Genomic DNA, 24524 nt, shown 5'->3' on the forward strand with positions numbered 1-24524 from the left:
TAAGCCCAAAATTAAAGCATATCCAAACCTTTTCATAAGGCCACACATACCTAGATGGAAGGAAAATACAAATATCAGCTTGATCCAAACTTCTGTAGCCCCCAGAAATTTTCAACGGCAAGCGTTCAATTCAGCTATTTCCTGTGGAGTGATCCACTTAAGATTTGAATAAGCTTCGATTTTGAGATCATAACCTACAATGAGATAATATAACAGATGGACGGCGTGGATAAGACACATACATCATGGCGGGCCCGTAGAGTTTACACGGTACACAATCGACGTACTTATAAAAGACAATTGGGGCTCTCGGTTTGTTCGTGTGGGGCCATGGATCCCGGATCCATACCATTGGGTATGGTGGGGCTCACCATGGACCGCACATGCACCAAAACAAGCCTAATTGGAAGATCCTAGCAATGGATCGCTTTCTCTGTCGAATGCCAACTGCCGCTGTGTATTCTTTTTTCTCAACCGTCAAATTGCTGGCCACCTATTGAAGGGTCAAGATTTCGTAAGTAGTAGATTTTGGCGCCCATCATGTATGGATGACTGACCGTGGGCCCCACTTGTACAAACTGATTATTTTGGTGTCCCACATTAGATGACTACCGTGGGCCCCACTTGTATAGACTGATTAAGCACGTGGTGGTGCAAGGAACTTAGTGTTCTAAAAAAGCATGACACCGTATAGGAAATGAAGGTGTGCCGCATGTAACGGAGAGAAGGAATGGGAGCTTTTCAAATGAGAGTGTGAAGACTTCAGATCTGCCATTGTTTAATCTGGATGATGTGGTGATTGCTACCGATGACTTCTCCGAATCAAATAAGCTTGGAGAGGGTGGCTTTGGCCCCGTTTACAAGGTGACGTATACCTACATAAATGAATATATACGTATACATGCATACACGTGTGCATGTACGCATACATGCATGTATGCTTACATGGAAATCGTACTACTAGGATTGTCTCGTGGGAGCTTCTCATGAAGTCAAGCTATGTAGGCTCAGTGTGATCTATGTTGGACATCCACACCGTGCGTTTGGTGGGTCCCCACTAAGTTATGGAATATAGCAAAAATCAGCCATATTAGGAACTCAAATGGGCCATATCATCTGAAACCATGTGAGATTCTGCTTAAAACCCCTAAAACCAATTGGTGAGTCCCACCAAAGTTTCTGATACGATTGAAACATAGTGTGACCCCTAATCCCAAGCGAGACACACACAATGGATGGGTTAGATGTCTTGCCATATCTAATTGGGCCCTAAAAATGATCATGAAGATTTCAATAGATGAGTATCCTCTCAACTAGTGTCTTTGGTGTGGCTCATTAAAGCCATTGATTGACCTAAATATTTAGGGCTATGGCATAACATGGAACGGTGCATTTGTGTGTCTCTCTCTCTATATGTGTGTGTGTCCCAACGATCAGCTGGCACCGGTTGTCATAAGTTTTAGTGAGAACCTTTTAAGAACCCGTTACACCTGATGTGAGCCCAAAATCTGAATGGTCCACGTAATGCAGCACCCCATAAAACCCCTAGTACCTAAATTTTATATTGATCCAAAACTTTGGACTACGAAAAAAGGAAATAACTTCCTCACTTGATTTGCATCCTTCTTTGCCACGGCTCACCAGAGTTTTGCATCAAGGTGAAAATTGGTCCCTGGGAATTTCACAGGGTTCCGAAATGAGGCAGATGGAGAGAGGCGCGGGGTCCGGGAGCCAAATGCGTAGTGTAGGTTTATATATATATATATATATATATATATATATATATATATTTATATATATATATATATATATATGAGATCGAGCTGTGTGGTCCTCACCATGATGTGTGATGGACATCCACAATGTGTATTTGGTAGGTCCCATCAGGGTTATGGGATATGCCATAAATCAAACGTATCTGGAACTTAAGTGGACCACACCATATGAAACCAACGGAAATCATGAAAAAACATTATAAAGCACTTGGAGGAACCCTCTGACTTTTGGAATGGCCTGAAATTTGGTGTGGCCCCTCATCCAAGTGGAAGACACACAATGGATGGGCGAGATGTTTGAACCACATCTCAATGGCCTATAAAACAATGACGAAGCTTTCAATGAGTGGGCATCCTCTCTCAACTGTTGTGTGGCCCACCTAAGTCATGAATTAGCTTGATTTTTAGGCCCATCGCCCATCATGAGAGGGTGCATCTATGGTGTGATTGTTCGACACATTGCAGTGGGACCCACAAAGCTCGACCTCATGGGAAGTTCATAGGAGTTTATAGAACCTCTTTCCTGTGTGTGTATTGAACCCTATATAAGAAAATCTATGTTACAAAATAAAAATAGAATTAGTTTGGATTACGGATTGCAGGGGACTCTAAGGAATGGTATACAAATAGCGGTGAAAAGGCTGTCGAGGAATTCAGGGCAAGGAATAGAAGAATTCAAAAATGAGGTGGCACTAATACAACAGCTGCAGCATAGAAATCTAGTTAGAATACTTGGTTGTTGCATTCAAGGAGAAGAAAAGATGTTGATCTACGAATACATGCAAAACAAAAGCCTGAACTATTTTATTTTCGGTATGTTCTCTTTTCATACTCATGTTTCATTAATGTTTGCATGCCCGTAAGTATGTACATATTCATATATACATACATTCATATTGGTAAAAGGATATAATAGAAATGATTAGGACCCTTCATACACTAGGAACCTTTACCATATAGTGACTTGTGCATGTGGGGCCCACATGAGCATCAACATTTGCCATTACTCTCCTTTTTAGGAGCCTTGATTTTCTGGGAAAGTGATGGCATGCTGATAATCCTACATCAAATATATACATTCATACATATGCTATTGATATAATCAGCTAACCAACAAATTGGATGGTTACAGTGAAAATCAGCTATAATTCCCACCCACATCTATGCTCACAGATGAAACACATTGTATATGTTTGCATTCATTTTGGTACCTTCATGAGAATGTTAGTAAAGTTTCTAAAGCCTTTAAATTTATATGTGGAACAACTAATCATCCATCAGAATTATCTATTAATAAACCATGATATAAAAATTATGCTAATCGAATGTTACTAACCATCTTATAAATAGAATGAGAAATGAACAGCTTAAATCAGGCATTAAGAGAAACTGATCCAATCATCATCTTGAAACATCTACTCAACAAGCCCAATGATGGATTGCTTTTTATACTTTGGAGGTAGCACTTTAATTAGGTTATGCAATCATCATATCTATGGCTTGTAAAAACAAAGAGTTATAATAAATGACCATTATTTAACAAGACAGTTACATAATACACATGACTTGTCAACGATGAAATGGAACAAATAAAAAATCTTATCATTGATAATTGGCTATTCCACGTGTCAATCATCATATATATATATATATATATATTCATTAGATTATGTGGAGATTTTTCTATGTTTAAGTATACATGTATGGATGTAATTGCTTCATGATAATGTATACATATAGACATTTGGATTGAACATCATGATGAGGTGTGGCCAACACTTATCAATTAAAGGCATGGTCCACTTCTCGCACAGCATAGACCATTATGTAAGCATGCATAAGAGGAGTGGTGCGTATTGAAATTCATGTACATGTGAGATCAACATAATCATCTCCATACCAAATCATATTATATAAGCTTATGTATAGTAGCGTGGATGGATCACTAGTTGATCAAATAGATCTTACAAAATGATCACATAGACAACGAATATTTGATTATTCATGATGTCTAAATTAAGTCACATATGCTATGAGACTAATTTATCTATATATGAGCGACAAATTTATTTCAATCCAGTTGTTGTGTCGATATACTTAGTCTAATATGTGACTCTTATCTCCCTGGTACTCTACGTTATGTGGATGAGGTGACACTATTTTGGTGTGCATTCTTAAGGCCATGCACATATATTTGGCTAAGTCAGAAGCATGTTGGGAAAGTAGCTAAATCAAGATCAAATTATGGGGTTAGGATTAAGAAAGATTGTAGCTAATCTCTTGATAGTAATGACGCACAAAAGACTTATCTAAAGCGCTAGATTGAATGGACAATAAGATTTTATTATTAATTGTTTATATATATACATATATATATAGTTGTATATTATTATATTGATATTTTCAACAAGCTTCGATCGATCAAGTTTGATAAAGATAAACTCCACTCGATCTCAAAAGTAAATAAATATGTATCAAGTACCAAGATATTCCAAATGTGCATGCACATTTAAAATTAAGCGTGTTTGATCCAGTGTGATTAAATCAACAACCTATGACAAACAGTTGAAGATTAAGATGAATAATTTGTTGTCCACATAGGAATTTAATGCAATGTCATTCCCATATAAATGGAGGATTATAGTCTTAAAGGTCTCATATATACTAGATCTACGTGATTGAAGGGTATATATTGAGTTTCTAATTAGAAATGAGCATGGTAATTTGGTCCTCCCCATTACTATTATAACATAGATAAATTGGAGTCAATATCTAATTGGGATTTCTCTAGGATAGAGATCTATAAATATAGGTATAGCATTTTGGTTTGAGACACCTCTCTATCTCTCTCTCAAAGATATAGATTGAGTTTTCTAATTAGAATGAAGCATGTTAATTTGATCTACCCCATTACCGACATAATATAGAGATATTGAAGTTAATATCTAATTGAAATTTCTTTATGATAGAGGTCTATAAATGTAAGTGTAATGTTTTAGTTTGAAACACTTGTCTCCTTTTCAACTTTAGACGTAGAAAATTTTATGCTCTTCTAAAAACTCCATTCCACTAAATTTAGAGATCTTGTAATGTCTAATAATATTCTCTTTCCTTATAGTTAAGAATTAATATCTATGGTGGACTTTCCTTTGTCTCCATGTGTATTTTCATACAGTGAAGAAGACAATCATAATTGATCATTCAAGGTAATTCCAATATTGGAAATTTTATAATTAGTGCTTTTGCTTACAATTTACATCCCCATGAAAGTGGGTACATGATCATTTTCTATGTGTGTATGTGTGCATGTGCATGTATGTAAATTTTATAAATATATAGAAAAATCTAATGTGGGGACATTCACATGACAGATCAAGGAAAAGGGGTGCTGTTAGATTGGAGGAAGCGGTTCGATATTATTGTTGGAATTGCTCGAGGAGTTCTTTATCTTCATCACGATTCTAGATTGAGAATTATTCACAGAGATTTGAAAGCTAGCAACATTCTTCTAGACGACGAAATGAACCCTAAAATTTCAGATTTTGGCATGGCCAGAATTTTCAAAGGAAATCAGACCCAAGGCAACACAAATAGAGTGGTTGGCACATAGTAAGTACCACAAACACATGCATTCACAAGACATTGCAAGATTGTATCCATGGGATGAAAGATTAATTTGAAGATACCAAATTGCAAGTGTTTGACATCCAAGCCATGTACCTCATGAGGTGCATTGTGACCATGCCACAGCCCAAAGGCCAGCCTGGTACACTCATCAGGTGTACCAAAACATGTATGCAGATGGGCTTGGGCCAAATAGTTTAAAATCTGGACTGAAACCAATCCAGGCTGGGCTCATTCGCAGCCATAGTTCTTGGACAGCCCCATTGATGATTGGCTTGGATCTCTCACATGTGTGCCATGCTGGCATATCTGCCACCATTCACCTCTTCAATCTTCTCTTGCCTGAATGGCCATAAAATGAAGACTTATCATCGTCGGAAAATCCCATCCGTTGAATTGAATTCTCACATTTGACAATTGTAATGCAGTGGTTACATGTCGCCGGAGTATGCCATCGATGGGCTTTTCTCAGTGAAATCAGATGTGTTTAGCTTTGGGGTCTTATTATTAGAGATCATTAGTGGAAAACGAAACAACGGTTATCATAATCCCGACTCTAATTTAATGGGCCATGTAAGTATGATTTTTCTACTATCTTCTTCTTTTTTTAATTTCTATCCAACCAAAGACTGGGCGGGAATCCCAACATTTTTTTATTTTTTTTCAAATTGAAATTGCATTATGGATCCCCACCAGCCCCCTTCAGACCATGGAAGATAGGTGTATGTGCACCTGTTCCAGTGCCCCGCATGCTCTGGAGTTGGGCCCAACATCCCTCCTGACTCCAGCACATTGATCTTCCTAAGTCCCCGAAAGGTGAGCCCAGACCAAGCTGACTTGATTTGCATTGATGGGGTAGCTGGGACCCAGCTCCCTTTTCATAAGCTGGGCCAGGACTTGGGTCTTTGACAAGTGGGCTGTACTTGGACACGTGTCTTCCGCCGGCCATTTTCGACCGTTAGATTTCATGAATTTAAGATGACATTTGGTATACTATTTCAGGCATGGCATCTATGGAACGAAGGTAGGAGTTTGGATCTGGTGGATTCCTCAATCGCCGATTCGTGTCCCACCAATGAAGTCCTGAGATGCATCCACGTGGGCCTTTTGTGTGTGCAAGAAAATGTGACAAGCAGGCCCACCATGTTATCAGTTGTATCCATGTTATGCAACGAAATGGCCATTCCTCCACCCAAGAAACCAGCCTATTGTAACAAGAAGAATTTCATGGATGCAGATTCATCCACAAGTGGGGCCGGATCTTATTCCATCAATGAGATGACAACTACTGAAGTGCAAGCTCGTTAGGGATTATATAGATTTTTCTGTTGAGGTTCCTCAAAATCTCTGCATTTTCATGTTGTGCATCCGTGGGATCTGTGTCGTTCATTAGGTGAGACCCACAGACAGCGATGCAGGCCACACCCAGGCCAGATACGTAGGCCACCAGCCATCCGTTTTTCCTTTGTACACGTATATAGTTCCGTCGGAGATGGGTCTGGTCTACTTTTCTGGATGGGCACATTCATGGTTTGGCCTACCTGATGAACGGTGCTGATCTCATACATGCTGCCGTTTTAGCACGTGTGGTCATTCACGTATAGCCTTTAGGGCTATTTGTGTTTATGGATTCCAGATAATGCCACGTAAGTAGGATTCTTATTTCCTGTGTTTATTTGAACATGCATTTCGGCACATAAATTGAGAGAATTGATTATAGTTTTATATTTTTCAATGGTGGACTGCACGATTTCACAAATTTTCCTGTCTAAAACAAACGAAGAAAATTCATCAATGTGGCCAAATGTTGCTGACGTAATTATAATTATTATCCATTTATTTTAATTTACTGAGATAATTGGAAAAACAGAAGATCACTGACCAATTGAGCTATGCCGAAATTTTAATTTCGCAATAGTGTAATATTTATTTAATAAATATTAAAAATAAAAATAAAAAAATAAAAAAATATAAGATTGTCCTTTTGTCTGTTAATTTTCATGTCCAAATCTCGAGTGCTAAAAAGTCAGGTGGGTCATTTGCGGATACAACCCAGGGAGTGAATTGAGGCCATGGCCTCATCCAACACAGTATGGCCGTGACCATAAGGCCCACCTTAATGTATAATTTGTATATCCATGCCCTCCATCTATTTGTACAACATCCAAAACCTTTTTTATAAGCCATGGGAAGTTTTTAATGGTCAATCATTATTGTTTCATATAGGTTGTTCCACATAATATTTGTATTTGGTTTATTTTGGGCTCAATGAACATCAGTCCATCACGATGAGAGAGGGAAGAAACTGGCGTACTTGCCACCTTTTGACATGATGTGAGGTGTTTCTGGTTGGATCAGCTTTACTTCTTTTCCTTTGTTATGCAATTTGTCTCAAAGATAGTCAAAAAATAATATGTTTGAATATTTGGATTCGCCACTAGCTGATAAAGCTTGTTTGTAAGGGTAGCGGTCTCGGTTATAGAAGATAAATGGGTTACGCTTTCTTCTATCTGCACACCATGCTGTCTCTATCCTGGGGAACATATGACCTTTAACGAAATTCAAATATGTAGTACCATTATATGTCTAGCCATGCTTTGCGTAAATCCTACGAGAGGATTGGATAGGTGAAAGTAGAATAGGTCCTAGCTTGGCTACGCAGAATCAAGCGATCCCCGACAAGTGAATAAGATAAATAAAAAAAAATGTGCAAAAACAGAATGGATTAAAAAAAATAATAATAATGATGATGATGGTAAGTAGTGTGCTGGAATATATAGAATGGATTACGTTTTAAGCTTTATTTACATGTGAGCCAGAAAGAGAAAATTCAGATACCCTTTTTATTTAAAAGGGATGGTCAGATGTCCCTGATTCTGATCCTACTCCTGAACCAGTTAGCTTTCTTTAATAAATTAACCTTCTGAGGCTGACTTCACTCAGTTGAGCAAGATATATGCATTAGTGTGGGAGTTTTTGGTTATACTAGATGGTAGAGCCCCTTTTGCTTGACTTGTTTTTTTTTACTTAACCTTAGTTTGCTTGGGCCTTCTAACTGCTGTTGAGTCAAGTGTTGGGGTCGAATTTATAGATTGAAATTGTTAGCATGTGTTAGGTTGACAGTAGACACTGTCGATTTTTTGCCATGCAAGATTTGTAAGAAGAGATCCCAATCTATGGTAGGAGAAAAAAGTGATGCCGCCACCTTTCCCCTCATTCTTTCTGGGCTAATTTCTAGCTACATGGCCGTGGTTTGAGTGATCTAAATTTTTTACTATATTTGAAAAGGGGTCTATGCCAAGTATTTTCTTTCTGGTTGGCTTTCAAAGCTCCTTTTGACGGATAACTGCAGTTTTATCGAAATATAGGTAGGGTTAAGAATTTTGGTAAGTGTTGATCAATGGTTCTGATTGAAGGGTCGGGAGTTAGGAATCTCTTAATTAGGTCCAATAATTCAATTCAAGACGAATCTGAGGTTCCATATCTAAATTTGGTAGGGCATCCATTGATAATTGAGGGTTATAGGTATAGTTTTACCAGGGTATAGCCAACTGATTCAAGAATGGTATTTAGTGATTTAGGTGGGGTGTCTACAGCCTCGTGACCGAAATGAGCTATAAAAATGGATGCGCCTAGTGGAAGCGGATTGGCAGGTGTATGACACCATCGATCTGGCTGGTGTGCTGACATCAGCAAGTTATGTGAGTCCCATAGATGTATGTGTTATATCCCAACCATCCTTCCATTTAGCGAGCTCATTGTAAGGCTTGACCCAAAAAATAAGACAGATCCAAAGATCAAGTGGACCACACTGAAAAAAGTAGGGGATTGAACGTCTACCATTGAAACTCTTTTGGGGTCACATAAGTTTTGGATCAATATAATATTTGTTTTTCCTCTTCATCCAGGTCTGTGTGACCTTATGAACAAATTGGATGGAAAATAAATGTTATGGTAGGCCCTATGAATGTTTTAACGATGAGAATCCTTATCCCTCATCCTATTTGTAGTGTGGTTCACTTAAGCTTTGGATATGAATCATTTTTTGGTTAATGCTTTAAAATGATCTCGAAAAATGGATGGACGGTGTGGATATAATAAATACATCATTTTGGGGCCATGTAACTTTGGTCTCCTTTGAAACGTTTGTCCAACTTGGAGCTTGAGGAGTGACAGCCTCCTCTTCGCACGACACGTACCCACACCGGCCAGATTGGTGGTGTGTGGTACACCAGCCAATCCACTTCTGTGCCAAGCCATCTATTAAAAAAAGGGTTCGCTCATGGATAGAGTTGTACACAAACCAAGTTAGCTTGGTTAATTCACTCGACTCGACTCGAAAAAGCTCGATTCGACTCGGTTCGGAACCGAGTTCTAGCTGATTTTTGGAGCTTGAAAAAATTTCGAGCCGAGTTCGAGCTTGTCCAAACTCGAATTGACTCAGATTAAACCTCAACTCAAATTGAACTCGGATTGAATCAGTTCAGTGACTCAATTATTTTGATATTGACATTTCACATTAAGTGTTTGATAAAATGACTCAACGAAGTGTTGTTTGGGGTGCATACATTCTCCGTGGGATCAGCTGGTGGCGAGGAAGGTATGGATACGAAATAAATCACTTAAAAAAAAAAAAAAAAACTTTTCATGATAAAACTACCCGCATATCTTGATTTTGATGCTGCCTACCGAGTATTTGATGAAATACTTGTAAACTGATGTTGTTCTTTTGCATACTTAAGAAATTAAAATGCACTTTATGTATTTGAGAAAATGTCGCACAGGGTCAAACTCATCTTGAACTAACCCGAGCTGCAGACCAAACCAAACCGAGATGGCCAATCAAGCTCGAAGACCGAGCCGAGCCAAGTTCAAGCTGGGGTTAGCTACTGGTCAAGCCGAGTCGAGCTATGCCAAGGTCGACTTGGTTGGACTCGTGCACAGCTATACTCATGGATATGGATTGTCCATGTCGTATGCCCCACTTGTAGTTCCCCGTTCCTTTTCATAGTCACTCCAATCTGATGTTCCTATCTATCTGATCAGTGGCCAATGAAATGAACGGTCTAGATCATTTAAAGAAATACACCCTGTTCATGGATCTAACATTCAATCTTGTGGGCCTCACCTATGTTTCTCAAGAATCGTTTTAATCTAATGATCCTGGCCATATGATCAGTAGCCTAGAAAATGAATGGTCTTAGATCATTTATGAACAATTTCATGAACATGGATTTCGACCATTCATCATGTGGGCCCACTAGCAATATCCTTGTTACTCTCAATTACGAATCCAGTCGTCCATCTAATGAAAAAGTGGACAATTTCCATCATTAATGACAAAAGCATCTTATCATGGATCTTGACCATATTTTGATCTAATAAACCCATCTCTCAAACCTTATTCCTTTCAAGAATTACTTTGCCATACTGATATTTAGCCATTTAATCACTACGCCAAAATCATGAATTTGTGACGGACCAAATTTGTCATAAAATAAAATAAACGACGGATTTCGTCAGTCGCTTGGTCTGTCGCTGCTTACAAGGTCTTTTTTTGCGACGGATAAACTCCGTCGTTTAATCTGCGATGGCTAAGTTCCATCCCAGATTACTGATGGATAAAATTCGTCACTGATTCGAAAAAACCACTTGATATTTTCGTCGTTAAAAATATTAGCGACAGATAAGGTCCGTCGCTAATATGAGGAGAGCTACGAACCACAAATCTTGTTCAGAAATTAGCGACGGATTTGGTCCGTCGCTAAAATTGCTATGAATTTAAAATAATTGTTAGATCTGTTTGTATTTTTTTTTTAATCTTACACCTTTTATAGTCATTCAAAAAATAATTCACATGATTGTTTAATAATATCATAATCAATCAATGATTAAATATGTGCGTGCATGTTTCACCCATTTAACATTCATCAAGACAAAATAGTCAGCACAATACCTATAAAATAGTTAACGGTCTATTAATACTAAAGGAATCAGTTGAGATACTAAATCTGGTTCTCTGGCTTGTTACTGCTGATTTATTGTGTCAGGCTGTTGCAAACCAACTGGTCATAGCCAGTATGGTCGAAAGTTGTTCTTTGAGGTTGTTGTTTTGGACATGATAATAAATGTTCATTTGTTAAATAACATCAAATAAGCCAAGTAGGGTCCTGTGATCATGGTTTGTAGGGTAGAAACCGTACTGAAACAAATCTAGGCATGTAAGTACAACATAGAGACAATAAATAGGCTACATCATCTTTCAGAAATGGTTGGAATAAATGAAACACACTGAAGGGGATGAGGCACCTTTGGAGCTACTATTTGTTGCTTAGCATGGTTTTCAGTTTGACTCACCAAGATTAACCAAGCAAGGTGATGATTTTAAGTTGAGTCTTGGAGAAGACTGCAGTTTGAGCTCAAGTTGTATAAATCTAAAATAAACTACTATATATTAATATATTTATCAAAAAATATATTCTTTTATATATATTTAGGATACCAAGTACCAACTTGTTGCTCCTGCTCTACTATTCCATCCTTCTTGGTTTCACCTAAAACAGATCTGTTCTTAGGCCAAAGCATCTATATCTTTCTCCGAATACTAAACGTTGAACTTCAGATTCTAAAACTACTCTTTTTAGTCATTAGCAACTTTAGCTTTTGTATGATGATTACTATTTTGGCAGTTTGATGGGCAGTTTGTGATGCAATAGAACTGCACTAATCAAATCTAAGCTGTTACAATACCCGTGATTTCCGTATCTGATTCCAATGACACAGGAACCAATCACAGGTATAGAAAACTGAAAATAAAAGAGGTGGATGATAATTCAGCAGTTCACCAACCATGAGCTCCTCTCTTCTACCAAATAGCAACAGATGCTGATTTTGTTTCCTGTATTCAAATCATTATAATGTCCTCATTTGTTAGACCAGTGCTTTAAATAGCGAATAGCGTGTATCGTAGTGTCCACCCCCTTGAAGCATGAAGCATAAGCTACGTAACATGTACAATAAGCTATGTAGCCTCTTCTATATTTTTATTTAATATAATAGGAAAAATAAGGAAATAGTAAAAATAAAGATAAAAAATAGCAACCAAAAAAAAGGAAAGAAAGAAAATGGCTACACTGTAGCGTACACCATGCAATTTGCACTATGTAATGTGAAGGCTATGGGAGTTACGTAGTGCACACTATTTAAAGCGTTGTGTGGGACTTACTGCTAATTTTATACTCTTACAAAACGGTATCTAGTAGAGATCTTTAAGACCTGGACACTTATTTCTAATTCTAAAACATGGAAACTACTAAAAAAAAAAAAAAAAAAATTAATTAATTAAAAAAGAAGACTCCAAAAGGTATTAAAGGACTGTACACAGCTCAAGGATCCTTGGAGCCATACAGTTGCTACAAACCTATTAAAGATAAACCAACAGTTTATATCCTTCCAAAATATCTATGCCATTTTTGAGGGTTGTCATTTGCATATACTTGTATGAATTCCAAGAAAATAGGATCCAACTAGCACTTCTGTTGGAAGTAGACTATATTGTTGGGAGCGTTGCACAAAAACCTTAGGATCTCGCCTCCCAAAACACTAGAATTATAGGATATAATAAAGTAATGAAATAAATTAAAGCACAAACCACACGACATGAGATTTTACGTGGAAAACCCTCGAAGAGGTAAAAACCACAGGACGTAGTCCAGAGCAACAATTCACTATGAAGTAGAACGTTACAACTGATCACAAGCACGCACCGCTTGAATCAGACCTTCTTCACTCACATAGGAGTGGATGAAGAATAAGAGAATAATGAAAAATGGGGGGATCTCACCGATCACGAGGACGTAGAAGTGCTGAGTTGTCAACTGCGCAGTAGATCACCTCTACGAGCAGAATCCCCCCTTCCACAAGCTTTCTCTCTCTTTTTTCTCTCTCGCCTTGGTCGTGAAAATGCCTTATCATACCCTATAATAGCCCTAGGGACCCCTATTTATAGTTTAGGAAACTCCCCTTCCGCACCTCTGCGAAATCGCCTCAAATTTACGCAGTACGTACAAAATCCGCGCAGAATCTGCATAACCCTCGATTAGTCGAGTCGGGTCCTCGACTGGTCGAAGGACCCCTTCGACCGGTGCAGCCTGATCCTCGACTGGTCGATGCCAAAAAATCTAGCACGCTGGACTTTGAGTCGAGCAAGCCTCGACCAGTCGAGCAGCTCCCTTCGATCGGTCGAGCAGCCCACTCGACTGGTCGAGTAGCGTGGTAATGTCAAGATTTAAGGCATCCAATTTACAATAAGCTACACTACATCTCCTCTAAACTGAGGAGGAAAACCCCAACAAATCTCTCCCTTTTTGACTCAAGAGGAATTCACCTTCTTCAAGCCAGCCGGGTTTCTACAAACCTCCAACTTGCCCTTGAGTAATGCCTTGGTTATCATGTTTGACTCATTATCGTCCGTGTGGACCTTCTCAAGTTGTAACACCTTCTGTTCAAAAGTATCCATGATCCAGTGATACCGAATCTTTATGTGCTTCAACTTGGAGTGCTGACTTGGATTCTTTCTTAAGTGTATAGCACTTTGACTATCGCAATAAACCACATGTTACTCCTGCTTCAGGCTAAGTTCTTGTAGGAACATCTTCATCTAAAGCATCTCTTTACATGCCTCTGTGACCACAATGTACTTGGCCTCTGTCGTCGACAATGCTACAACCTTCTGTAGCTTACTCTGCCAAGAGACCGCTCCCCCTACAAACATGAACATGAACCCCAATGTAGACTTCTTGAAGTCTGTCACCTGCCATATCTACATTTGTGTAGCTTTCTGACACAGGTTTTCCGTCACCATAGCATAGGCTCAACCTACATGAGCCTATTAGATACCGCAGTATCTATTTCACCACTGCCCAATGTTCTTTGCCAGGATTGGTAAGATACCAGCTGACAACAACCATATATGTTATGTCTAGGCACGTACACACCATAACATATATCAAACATTCTCATCTCATCCACCTCTGTCTTCGTCTTTGGACACTGCTTCACTCAATTTGAAGTGACTATTCAGTGGAGTACTGACCGGCTTTGCTGCATTCATATTGAACCACTTTAGGACTTTCTCAAGATAACGCTCTTATGACAACCAAAGATTTCTGTTGCTTCTGTCACTGGTTATCTCAATTCTTAGGATCTGTTTAGCCGGACCAAAGTCTTTCATTGCAAACGACTTGCCCAACTCCTGTTTTAGCCTGTCAATCTTCTTGATGTCTTTACCCATGATGAGCATGTCATCAACGTATAACAGCAGAACTAAAAAATTACCATCTGATGAGAACTTGCACGTGAACACATAGTGGTCTGACTCCATTCTGTCATATCCATGCTTTAACATTAACGAGTCGAACTTCTTGTACCATTACCTTGGAGCTTGTTTCAACCCATACAAGCTCTTCTTAAGCCTACACACCATATGCTCTTTGCCCTTGACTTCGAACCCCTCTGATTGGTGCATGTAGATTTCTTCTTCCAGGTCACCATGGAGAAAGGCAATTTTAACATCTAACTGCCATATCTCTATATCAATGCTAGTCGCCAACCCAAGCAACACTCATATGGATGTCATCTTCACCACTGGTGAGAATATCTCCTCGAAGTCTATACCTTTCCTCTGACTAAACCCTTTCACCACAAGTCTGGCCTTGAACCTCATTTATGAATTTTTCTGCTCAATCTTCTTTCTGAACACCCACTTGTTACTCAGAGCTTTCTTGCCCTTAGGTAATTTCACCATATTATAAGTGTGGTTCTTATGCAAGGATTCCATCTCCTCTTGCATAGTTTTCAACTACTCCCCCTTATGCTCGTCGGTTAGGGCTTCAAAATAATCTTCTGGCTTTTCCCTATCAGTGAGCATAATGTACTCATGCGGCTAGTACTTCTTGGACAAATGTCTGTCCTTAGATGTCCTCCTCACCTGTGGCTTAACAAGTGGATGAAGTGGGGGCTACTCCCCCGGTTCATCTTCTGTAGGAACTCCCTCATCATCTGTACCTTTTTGTACTCCCCCATCATCAGCCACCACAGGAGGAGTAACCGGATTCATGTCCTCTACCTCACCTGAACTAGGCTGGGACTTCTCTGGCTTACAGATGTCTTCTATACATTAATCTTGAAAGAAGACCACATCTCTGCTCCTGACGAGCTTCTTCTCGGTCGGATCCCACAGTCTGTAACCGAACTTTTCATCATCGTACCCCAAGAACACACATTGCTTGATCTTCTTATCAAGCTTGGACCTCTCGTCCTTTGGTACGTGAACGGATGCCCTGCATCCAAACACCTTGAGATGACTGTACGATGGATCTTGTCCAGTCCACACGTTCTCAAGTACTTTTCCATTCAACGGGGCTGATGGAGACCTGTTTATCAAATACACTGCCATGTGCATTGCTTCTTCCTAAAATATATTGGGTAACTTTGTATGGGATAACATATATCTGATTCTATCTACAATGGTGTGATTCATTCGCTCAGCCACACCATTATGTTGGGGGTCTTGGGAACCATCTGTTCATGCCGTATACCCAGAAACTTACAATACTCATGGAAGTCACGAATGTATTCACCACCATTGTCAGTGCGGATGCACTTTAATGATCCACCTTGCTCTCTCTCGACTATAGCATGAAACATTTTAAACGCACGAAAGGCCTCGTCCTTGAATTCCAAAATATAAACCCAAACCCTCTTAGATGCATCATCTATAAAAGTGACAAAATACAATGCCGCACCCAAGGTTTTTATCCTCATAGGACCACAAACATCAAAATAAACCAAATCTAATGCATGCATTTTATTAACATGGGAAGCAGATTTAACAAATGAAACTCTATGCTATTTTCCTGATAAACAATCAATACAGATTTTGAGAGGTATACCTGTCACGTCTGGAAGGAGCCACTTCTTTACTAGTAATTGAAGCCCTTTTTTCACTCATATGGCCTAAAAGCCTATGCCACATGTCAGTAGCTAAATCTTCTGCTACGTTTAAACCACCCATTCACACACTAACACTTACCCTGTAAAGGGTACAACACTTCTTCACTTTGGCTATGATCAATGAACCCTTGATGAGCTTCCAGCGCCTACCAACAAATCGGCTTTCATCGCCATCATCATCCAACCTTCCCGTCGACATTAAGTTGAGGCGAAGGTCTGAAATGTGCCTCACATTCCTGAGAACTAATGTGTAGCCCACATCGGTTTTCACATAAATATCACCGACCTCTACGATCTTCGATACGCCAGAATTTTTCATTTTCATGGTCCTGAAGTCACGTGACTTGTAGCTTGTGAAGAAATCCCTGCGTGGAGTCACATGAAACGAGGCTCTCAAGTCTATCACCTAGTCTATGTCTTGACTCGTAGCTGTGAGACAAACATCATGATCTGCCGATAGAATAACTATAACATCGCCATCTAAAGCGACCGTAATGGAATCTAATTCATCTTCCTTCTCCTTTCCTTTTCCTTTCTTTTCATTCTTCTTCTTATGACATTCGTGCTTATAGTGGCCCTTCTTGCCACAATTCTAACATTCAACATCCTTTCTGACACTTAACTTGCCTCTTGATTTATCTTGGGCCTTCCCGCTCTTTCTGTTTTTTCCTCTCCTCCGATCTTGTGTCACAAGGGCCTCTTATTGAGTAGACCCCTGAGACTTCATCCTTGTCTCCTTATTGAAGAGACGACTAGTTACCTATTCCATGTATACCTTTCCGTCTGGCGCGGAGTTACTCAGAGACACCACCAATGTCTCCCAATTGTTAGGCAATGAGTTAAGCAATAGCAAAGCCTGTAATTCATCGTCCAAGACCATCCTCATAGCGAAGAGCTGGTTCAATATATTGTTGACCACATTCATGTGCTCAGCCACAGAACCACCATCTTTGAACTTGAGATTCACAAGTGATCTTATAAAAAAAAAACTTATTGTCGGTTGTCTTCTTCTCGTACAACCCTTACAATTTCAACCATAGGCTAGCGGCTGAGGTCTCCCTAGACACATGGTGGAATAGGAATCGTCCGACCATTATACCCTACCACCTTCCGGTCCAATTTCTTCCAATCATCATCTGACATATCCTTTGTCTTTACTGATATGCCTAGAATTAGAGCATACAAGTCCTTACAATAACGCAAGTCCTCCATCTTAGATTCCATATAGTCCAGTTAGAACCATTGAAACTGATCATCCTTGATAAGCCATCTTCCATAATTCAAAACTGATCCCACTTCGTTCAACTAACCCGGCGCTCTAATACCACTTTGTTGGGAGCGTTGTACAAAAACCTTAGGATCTCACCTCCCAAAACACTAGAATTACAGGATATAATAAAGCAATGAAATAAATCAAAGCACAAACCACACAACACAAGAGATTTTACATAGAAAACTCTCGAAGAGGTAAAAACCACAGGACCTAGTCCAGAGCAATAATTCACTATGAAGTAGAACGTTACAACCGATCACAAGCACACACCGCTTGGATCAAACCTTTTTCACTCACGTAGGAGTGGATGAACAATAAGAGAATAATAAAAAACGGAGAGATTTCACCGATCACAAGGACGTAGAAATGCTCAGACGTCGAACGCACAGTAGATCACCTCTAAGAGCAGAATCCTCTCTTCCACAAGCTTCCTCTCTCTCACCTTGGTCATGAAAACACATTATCATACCCTATAATCGCCCTAGGGACCCCTATTTATAGTTTAGGAAACTCTCATTCCGCACTTTTGTGAAACCGCCTCAAATTTACACAATCCGTACAAAATCCGCGCAGAATCTGCGTAACCCTCGACTAGTCGAGCCGGATCCTCGACTGGTCAAAGGACCCCTTCGACCGGTCGAGCCTGACCCTCGATTGGTCGACGCCAAAAAATCTAGCACGCTGGACTTTAAGTCGAGCGAGCCTCGACCGGTCGAGCAGCTCCCTTCGACCAGTCGAGCAGCCCACTCGACTGGAGTGGCCTAGTCGAGCAGCGCGGTAATGCCAAGATTTGAGGCATCCAATTTACAACAAGCTGCACTATCTCTCCTCTGAACTGAGGAGGAAAACCCCATCATATATATGCTGGAAATAAGGTATTAAATGCCAAGGATGGATTATAAGTTGCTGGAAATAATCCCAAATTGGCACGTGTTGCCCCATAAACTTACGTGATCCTTTTCTTATATGAGCCAAATCCACAAATTTCTTACATTTTCCATAAATTTATATAATCTTTTGTCCTTCTTGATTTATTTGTTGTAATAGTGCATTAAGGGCATCACATTGGACTTATTGAAAGCAATTTGAACTTCTATTGGTGCCACACAAGAGATTGGAGATGAATTGGGGATTTAGGGGGAATTGGAAAATTTAGCTTAGATTGAGATTTTTGAAGAAGAGGATCTTAGTGGTTGGAAAATTTAGCGGTTTTTGTAAAATTGTGATTTTATGGGAATTGGAGAAAATGGGAATTGGGGAAGTTAGGATTTAGAATTAAGGAAATTTAAGGAAGCTTGGGGATACATGGATATGGGGTTTTGTGCTAAGAGGAATTGAATGGTATTGAAACCTCCAGGTGTGCACCTGGGGTGTGCCCAATGCCTTTAACTACACCAGTCTAGATCTGTGATCACACCCTTGGTATGGTCCAATTTCTTGCGAGTCCAATCCAATGTGGACCATCAAAGTTAACCGGATCTTCAGTATGGATTGTCGAATGGTCCAGATATTCAATGTGGATGGTTGGATCTATCATTTCTTTGATGAAGATTGTTGTACAGGCATGATTGGAGCCCAATATACAATCTGGTGGCCTGATATTCGATCAAGCAATTTGCGGGATCATCGAGGGCAATCTGATGATGATATCTGGCCCAGACGCATCAATTCTACTTGTTTCGTAGATAGATGGTTTGATGTGTAACTTGCTTTGCTTAATTGTCTTAGGTTTTATTCCTGATTTTCCTTCAAATGGTTTAATTGGAATGATTTCTGGATTCATTGAATGCTTGTGTATTGAGTTTTTCGAAGTGGTACCTAACTAACTTTTTGGGAGTGGTGTCTAACTGTTTAAGATGCGTAATAACCTTATAAATAGATGGTTTGATGGCCAATCTTCAGTTGTAATCTTGTGCATTTCGAGTACGACTGAAGCTATTCTTGCTAGAATTTGGGGCCTAGTTCTGCCATTTTGAATGGAATGGAGCTAGCTCCTCTGGTTCACGTAGAGTAGGAATGAAACAAAATTTCCTAAAGCAGATGATATCTGTGTAGCCTGCATCTTTTCTGTGCATGTGGACAGTCTGATGATGAATCGATAACGGAGCTAAAGTTCAATTCTGGAATGAGCGTTTGGGTCGGAGATTCAGCCCTCAAAGTGGACTTTCCTAATATTTATCGGATATCTCCAAACCGCGCCATAGTTGTGGGTGACTGTTTCTCCTATAGCAGTGGGAAGCTAGTATGGGACCCGACATGCAGGAGGAATCTCTAGGACTGGGAAACTGTAGGACATTCAGGAACGAGTCCAAATTGTCGGACTATGTTGTTCGTAGAGTGAAAAACATGATCATCGAATGGGCTGTTGGGTCCGATTGTCTTAAGGGTTGTAATCTTCTTTTCTTAAGTACTTGGGCAGTCCGCTCCCTCAGTAGATCCTAGCCCTCTGTTTGTTTTTTTACTTTTCTTTCTTTGTCTTAATAAAATTATCGTCACCTTTCAAAAAAAAAAAAAAAACAATTGCTGAAAATCACTTCATTTTTTTTATCTGGACTGCATTCTCTCTATGAAAAGCTTTCATTTTCTCATTAGTGTTGGCTATCATGATAATTGGTAATCCATACCAAAACAAAATATGATCTCTAGTGGCAAATTTATATTACCATCTAATTCATTCAAAAGAGTCTTTACACCAAGATGAACCTAGTATTATCTACTACATACTAGTAACATACAACCAATATTATATATATATATATATTATAAGTTCTTTATATTTATTTACATTCGCAAATACATTCATCATCCATCCAACTATTAACAACATTTACAAAAAATAAAAGATATCCAACCAACTCTTAATAATAATTTGCAACGTAACCTACTGGGAACCATCATGCACCGTAGTGTCTTACGGCAGAGCTGGTTCTAAGGAGTTACAAGTTAACCCTGACGACAGCATATAAATGAAGCGATAAAGATATAAATGATTCAAGATTAATTTAAGGTTTCAAAAACTTACATCCACCTCACTCTTACTGTCAAGTAGACCTGATGAAAATGCATCCATACTACAAGAAGGGAGAAAAAATTTGTGGCTGCACTGATACGGTCTAGTACAAACAGCTGCCTACGTACCTAATATTCAAAAGATTAGGATCAAGCTACTACATAGTTCTTAATATTTAAATTAAAACATTTTACACATAAGCAGAGAAAAAATCAAAACAAATCATAATAGAAATATGTGTAGCTTCTGTTACACATAAGAAGATGAAAAGCTGAAACAAATCACTAAATTAGTCAAGCAAAACTACTAAATAATTCAAGATAAAGATTTAGTCAAATAATTTCCAGAATAACCTCAAATAATATCCAAAATAACCTCAAATGGGTAACTGATTGTCCTAATCTATATACAATCACATCAAAATTTGTAATCTAAATGAACATAATTCAAAATCTAACCATGTAGAATCAAAGCAATTAACCATGTAGAAGCGTATGTTGATAACAACTCATTTCTAAATGGAACTCTACAAAATGCCAAATAATTTGTAGCTAAGATCTTCCAATATTGGGGATTTTTGGTCCATAGGCCATCAAGGGTGTAGCTTGTACAGGGTATGCCCTGCCATGATGGCCACCTGCCTGTCATGATGGCAGATGTTGTAGCTTGTACATGGTATGCCCTGCACACACATGGGGCTTAGCAAACCTCAGAAAAACATCATCTATGTGACAATGTGTATCTTTTTACTGATATATCAAGCTTATTTAAAGGCTTTATGTATTTTATTTTATTTTTTAAAAAAAAGAATGCTTTTTGTGCTCCTCTTACAAAACTCCCTTCTATTAATAAATGGTTGTTAATCCATTGAAAAAAACATATCAACATACAATCCTACACAGCAAGGAGAACTACTGGAAGGCTCACTGCATAAGCAATATGCTTTAATGAAAGGACATTAGACACCCAATTTCAGACAGCTCATTCTAGTTTTCGGTGCCTGAAGAAAATATCACAAAAAATGACGACAGTCAAGTGGGTTCCCATATCCATGTCCTGTATTTCCATTGCACAATGAACTCTCCAGAAATGCAAAAAGATACCAGTAGTTCTAAGGAACATTTAACATGAGTTGTACCTCTATAGCAGCTTTAGCTAAACTCATGCCCCCACCATATCTGTATGCATTAATATATAAAGAACAACACAACAATAAGAATCCTTTCTTTGATAGTTCTGGTTTACATGGGTTGCTAAAATCACAGGGTGTGTAAATCAAGTTACCCAGGAATGATCTTTTTGGCAGCAATGCATGTGAGAGAAATTGATGCACCACCTGCAACATTGCATGGACCACATGTTCAGATGGTAAGTTGACTGCACATACATACAAATATAAATGTTGACCAGGCAGCCCATCTACACCAAGCCACAAGTTCCAACAAGGAACATGGTGCCAATCTCAGCCATTCATCTGGTGGTCCCACAGTGCAGATGACTCTAGCCAACAAGCGGTCCACTTGTCACATGTGCCAAAATGTTAAGAGGAAGATTACGAATAGGAAAAAAACAGGTAGAAAACATTTTTCTTTTTCTTTTTTCTTTTTTCTTTTTTTTTTTCTGAGAAGCTTGCCTGGATTTATATTGGAACGAAATGCTTGAGCAATGGCACATAGGAATAACTTGATGCTGAAATCGCTGCAATATATCCAGCAAGTTCATGATATAATGGATATAAACTAGAAATAGTGCACTAAAATGTTTATGCGACCAATATCCATAAAGGTCATTGAACAAGAATCTTAAAGAATTTGTTCAACCTAGCAATCATTGGTAAAGGCAACAAACTGTCCTGCTTTTCAGCCTACTGCCTACCTCAACAGAACATTTCACAGATAATTATTTTTCATGATGCAAAGAGTGTATAAAATTTGGGGTTATGTTCTAGGCAAAGACAAATGAAACAGAGCCTGTACTAAAGAATCAGCCTACCAGAATCTTGTCATATATAATCAACAAGAAATTACAGACAGAAGAAATTACGCCAAAGGTAGCGTAAGTTTTCCATTGCCTTCTATCTTTTTCCTTGTCTTTTAATTAAGGCAACCCCGATTTCCCCAATTCTCTAAGGGGGCATGATAAACCAAGCAAAAGCATAAGCACCATCGGACCCCACATTGCATCTCCGATGATCTTCCCAGACGAAATACACTCTTTCCAACCCCAAGTGTAGACTTCTCCACAATCTGCATTTAAAATGAGAGCACTTAAAATATTTGATGAGCATAGATACTGATGTGACACAAGATGATGAAAATAGCAACATTTGTGCTACGCTCAGAAGCAGTTTTGATTTGGATTGCAACAAATAGCTCAATGGAAAGGAAATGACCAAATTGCAATTACCTTGGTAGTATTCATAATGAGAAAGTAGCCCTCAAATTGCAGTATATTCTACCTTGGACCTGTTCCCTAGATAGAAGCACTACGGAAATTGCAACTTGATCATTTCCTATCTATTGAAAAGATTATTGTTATCTAATCCAATCATCTGCCCAAAGGCATCCTCAAAAACCACCTTATGAAAACAAATTTCATGCATTACCAATCTTAAAGAGAATAAACACGGTACCTGTAACTGCAACAGTACCTATAAAAATGCAGCACAATGGGCCCAACCTTCTACAGCCTTCACCATGCAATCTTCAGTTGGAAGAATAAGCAGTTTGACACAAAAAATGCTCGCGTTGGTGCTCATTAGTTATTGTGGCTCATATTTGCTTCCGCTGACGTAGCTTCTTCATCTTTTCCTTTGGAGTCATAGTTGGAGGCTTTGACTGAGGATCAGAGCTCTTGACAGGCTAGGCATTCTTTGAAGCATAAGCAGAAGTTATACAGGAAACAGGTGGATGATTTTTGCTTTTAGATTTTGTCACATCCCAAACTCAAAAACCGGGCTCACAAAATTCTCAATCGCTAAATCTGACGCTGACAGCCTCCATAGTACCCCATTCTCGGCTCCCGGCACTCATATACCAGGTTCCGATCCTGGGATCCTACAAGGAGGATTTCAAACATGATTTTGATTCAGTATAAGCATAACCCACAAGAATACCATCACACAATCCACTATGATAAAAAACTTTGAGTACAATGCGTATGAAGGGAAATACAAGATAATGATAATAACAGAAACTCCAAAAGCTCGGTTGCACACTCCAACTGTGACGAGGCTATGGCTGCGTCCTGGCGTCACCTGCATGCATCAATCTTGCATAAGCTTATAGAAAGCTTAGAGGGTGGTGTAAGTGTGTGCGCAATATGAGCGTGCTCAGAATGTAAGGTCAGAGTAATACAGAATCATGCTGATGAGTACATGAATGCAAGCAGCCATACCAAGGCTATGCGGTGCAAGATATGAATGCTATTGGCCATATCAAGACCATGTGATGTATGATACAACTCAAGCATACCCATCCTCATCCAAATCCACATACAGCTCATTAAATATCAGCACAGTTCTCATTCTAGATAATCACTGGGGTTTAGTACACTCCAAATGGCACTGCCCCTTTTCCAACCGCACAATCCAAGTGAGCGTAAGAAATTTCACTATCCGCCTGGCCAATAGTCTACCAATACCTATCCGGCACGTCGATAGCAGACCCATTCATGAGCTGGTCAAACTCATCCTAGTAATGCCCCCTACTCTCGGGCGAGTAAGGCCACACCTCTTTCCAACTGACCACGACACAGTAGGAGACGCGGCCTCCTGGTATTCAGCCCTCGTGTGCTCATATATCCACTCGGTCTCGACGTTAGAGTCATT

At 39.2% G+C, this 24524-nt stretch overlaps 1 protein-coding gene across 1 annotated transcript in view; it reads left to right on the plus strand.

The window, feature by feature from the left end:
- Positions 1-7133, plus strand: part of LOC131240430 (G-type lectin S-receptor-like serine/threonine-protein kinase At4g27290) — a 96441-nt gene extending 89308 nt beyond the window's left edge. The window contains exons 5-9 of the mRNA XM_058238661.1: positions 695-864; positions 2378-2588; positions 5147-5384; positions 5828-5972; positions 6402-7133. Of these exons, the coding sequence (XP_058094644.1) occupies positions 695-864; positions 2378-2588; positions 5147-5384; positions 5828-5972; positions 6402-6707 (1070 nt within the window). The 3' untranslated portion in view covers positions 6708-7133. The remainder of the gene's footprint in view (positions 1-694; positions 865-2377; positions 2589-5146; positions 5385-5827; positions 5973-6401) is intronic.
- The last annotated feature ends 17391 nt before the right edge of the window (positions 7134-24524 follow it).

The sequence above is a fragment of the Magnolia sinica genome, chromosome 1 (genome assembly GCF_029962835.1).
Source record: "Magnolia sinica isolate HGM2019 chromosome 1, MsV1, whole genome shotgun sequence".
In the NCBI taxonomy this organism is placed as follows: Eukaryota; Viridiplantae; Streptophyta; class Magnoliopsida; order Magnoliales; family Magnoliaceae; genus Magnolia; species Magnolia sinica.